Source organism: Chrysemys picta, chromosome 2, assembly GCF_011386835.1.
Source record: "Chrysemys picta bellii isolate R12L10 chromosome 2, ASM1138683v2, whole genome shotgun sequence".
NCBI lineage: Eukaryota > Metazoa > Chordata > Testudines > Emydidae > Chrysemys > Chrysemys picta.
The window spans coordinates 306,555-309,365 of record NC_088792.1 but is presented as its reverse complement, the minus strand read 5'-3'; the positions used below and the strand labels follow the sequence as shown (position 1 = coordinate 309,365).

Below are 2,811 nucleotides of genomic sequence, written 5' to 3'. Positions count from 1 at the left end.
GCCCAGGCCCAGGCCTGGCCTGGGCAGGGAGGGCGAGCTGGCAGTGAGCCCCTGGAGGCAGCGCCCTGGCCCTGCACAGCCCGGCCCTGGGAGATGCTCCCGGCGGGGCTGCTGCTGCTCTAGCCCCCTGCAGCCCAGGCCTGGGCAGGGTGCACCCACGCGGCCAGGACCGCCCCCTCACGGAGTCAGAGGGGACCTTGTCCTGCTTAGCACAGGCCCATGGACCTGCAGCCCCCACCCACCTGCGCCGCCCCTGCCAGCCAGGGCAGGGAGGACACACCCTGCTTGGTTCAGGGACAGCACCAGTCAGTGGCTGAGTCACCCTTAACATCCCCCCCCCACACACACACACACACAGTGTCACTGCTCCCCCTTAGAGGTTGTAGATTTTATTCCTGTGGGTAGGAACAGAGTCATCGGCTCCTCAGCTCCCCACCCCATGCTGCCTTCGCAGTCACTTGCTGCTGGTGTACTTGGTGACAGCTTTGGTGCCCTCAGACACGGCGTGCTTGGCCAGCTCCCCCGGCAGCAGCAGGCGGACGGCGGTCTGCACCTCGCGGCTGGTGATGGTGGAGCGCTTGTTGTATTGTGCTAGGCGCGAGGCCTCTGTGGCAATGCGCTCAAAGACATCATTCACAAAGGAGTTCATGATGCTCATGGCCTTAGAGGAGATGCCAGTGTCAGGGTGAACCTGGCAGGAAAGGGAAGAGTGTGAGTAGAGGTGGTAGCTAGCTCTGTCCCCATCCCATCCCACCCCTCAGGCCTGCCTCTGTCCCTTCCCCTGCACCAGGGGAGCTGCAGGAAAGGGATGGACAGCATGGGAGCATGGCACACAGCAGGCAGAAGGGGCATTTCTGGACCAGTGAAGGCAGCTGTTAGGAGACAAAATAAGGGCCTGTGAACCTAAGGAGAGCACCACTCCTGCCTCCAGCCAGATTCGTCATAAGCCAAGACAACTCCAGTCTGGTCTCGGGGGTGGCAGTAGGCCAGTCCCAGCCTGTTGTCTTTGATCAGCATTACAGGAATATCGAGAGGCTCAGTCAAGGATGAGGCCCTGTTGTGCTGGGTCTCTGCCTCAGAGCTCACCCTTCTTGGGAATGGAGACAGCAGGTGGTGATGGTGGGGGACACTCGTGTTTTCCTATAGACTGCACACAATGCAGCCCCCTACTCAGGGAGTGAGCAATAGAGCACTCATCACACAGGTATCAGCACAACCCCACTAGATATTGAGGAAGGGAGCACTCAGCGATCACCTAATTCCCCCAGTCCACTCTGCACCAGGCTGCAGAGCTAGGGAACAGAGCCATCAAGCAGGAATTTCCATGGGAGCCCAGAAGGGTCATAGCAGCTGCCAACTCCCTCCCCCAACTTTATATAAAGGCTTTTTCTAGGTTGCTGAAGAGCCCCAGCACTGGTGCATCCCACCCTGGCTGTACGTGCATCTCACATCCCAGAGTGTCGCTAGGGCTCTGGAAGACAACACAGGAACCCTGCATTTGTCTGTGACCCATTGATTCCAGAGCTACTGACAGGAGGAGCTAATAGACTGCCCTAGGAACAGGTGTAATTGACAAAAGAGGACTAAGCCCAGAAGGTAGTGGAGTGTGTGCGAAGACACCAGAGAGAGGTCAGAGTGCTAGATCCAGACCAAGAATCTTTGCATACAGAAGGGGTGGTAGCACCAGTGCTACAGATAAAATCCTGGGGAAGGGGCTGCTAGCAACAATCCTGTCCTAGGTCCCAGGTGCAGGCTAGGATAGGCTACCCCATAGGATCTTGCAGACCCTATGCCCCTCTCCAGTGCCTCCCCTGTTATCTCATAACACCCAGAGACCTAAGGAGGCTGGAGTCACACACACATCATGTGTGTGTGTGTGTGTGTGTGCTTCTGAGCACACACACCTAGTCTCCTTGTGGGAATCCCACCCCACCTGCAGGGGTAACAACATAGCAGCTAGAATTGATAGAGTAGCCAGGTGGGATAAGCCCTTCACTCACCTGTTTCAGCACTTTATAGATATAGACTGAGTAGGTCTCCCGTCTCTTCACCTTCCGCTTAGATTTCTTGTCCCCAGAGACAGGGGCTCGGCCTCGCTTCTTCCCAGCTTCTGCACTCATTCTTGATACCTCTCCAGACACCACAAGCCAGGCTGTAAATCACTAGGGATGGCTATATAATGAGGGTATCACCTGCCACAGGTGAGACCACTAAGGAGGGGAGGAGCTTCCCGGAGTGGATCCAGCCAGCAATTCTTCCTTGGTTGAGAGCCCCACCAGCCCAGAAAGGAACTCAGAGGAAACTAATTTGGTTCAATGAAATTTTATTGGCCTGGCAAACTGCCAAAGTCTAACAAAGGCAGAGCCCTGAGCCCCTCACAGAGAGCCAGGTTCCACCAGCCCAGGATGGATCTTCACTGGGTTTTGGAGAGTTGTTCCCTAGATTTACCCCTGCTCAGTGGGAAGATTGCAAATCATAAAAGAGGGACTGACCAACCTTCCGCCAAGAGCTGCTGGAATCAGCTGGTGCCAAAGTATGTGTGCAGCAAGAAGGAAACATTGATTCTGTAGCTGAACAATTGCAGTGAGGTGACCCCTGCAAGCCAGCATGACCCTATCCCCAGTCCAAACTAGCCCAGGCACCTCTCTGCAGTCATGTCCCACTCGCAAAAAGAGGGGACATTGCAAAGACTGGGGTGAACTCTATGGCAGCAGTGCCTCCATGGACACCCCTGGTCTTTGGTACCAGCGTGAATCTCTTCACCCTCAGGGGGATATGCAGGGCTGCGGAGGTATCTCTGGAGCTCTCCTA

General features: G+C 56.1%; 1 protein-coding gene across 1 annotated transcript; it reads right to left on the bottom strand.

Moving 5' to 3' along the window:
* Positions 1 to 359: 359 nt before the first annotated feature.
* On the bottom strand, positions 360 to 2,235 carry LOC101951127 (late histone H2B.L4). Its single transcript, XM_005289726.4, has 2 exons — positions 2,001 to 2,235; positions 360 to 691 (listed from the first exon to the last, which is right to left on the bottom strand). Exons 1-2 carry the CDS (start codon positions 2,118 to 2,120, stop codon positions 455 to 457), a joined length of 357 nt encoding a protein of 118 aa, XP_005289783.1. The 5' UTR covers positions 2,121 to 2,235; the 3' UTR covers positions 360 to 454.
* Between the last annotated feature and the right edge of the window lie 576 nt (positions 2,236 to 2,811).

Coding starts and splice junctions, on each gene's coding strand:
- LOC101951127 (XM_005289726.4), bottom strand. CDS start 2,120: ATGAGTGCAGAAGCTGGGAAGAAGCGAGGCCGAGCCCCTGTCTCTGGG. Junction 692..2,000: donor TCTATAAAGTGCTGAAACAG/GTGAGTGAAGGG, acceptor CTTTCCTGCCAG/GTTCACCCTGACACTGGCAT.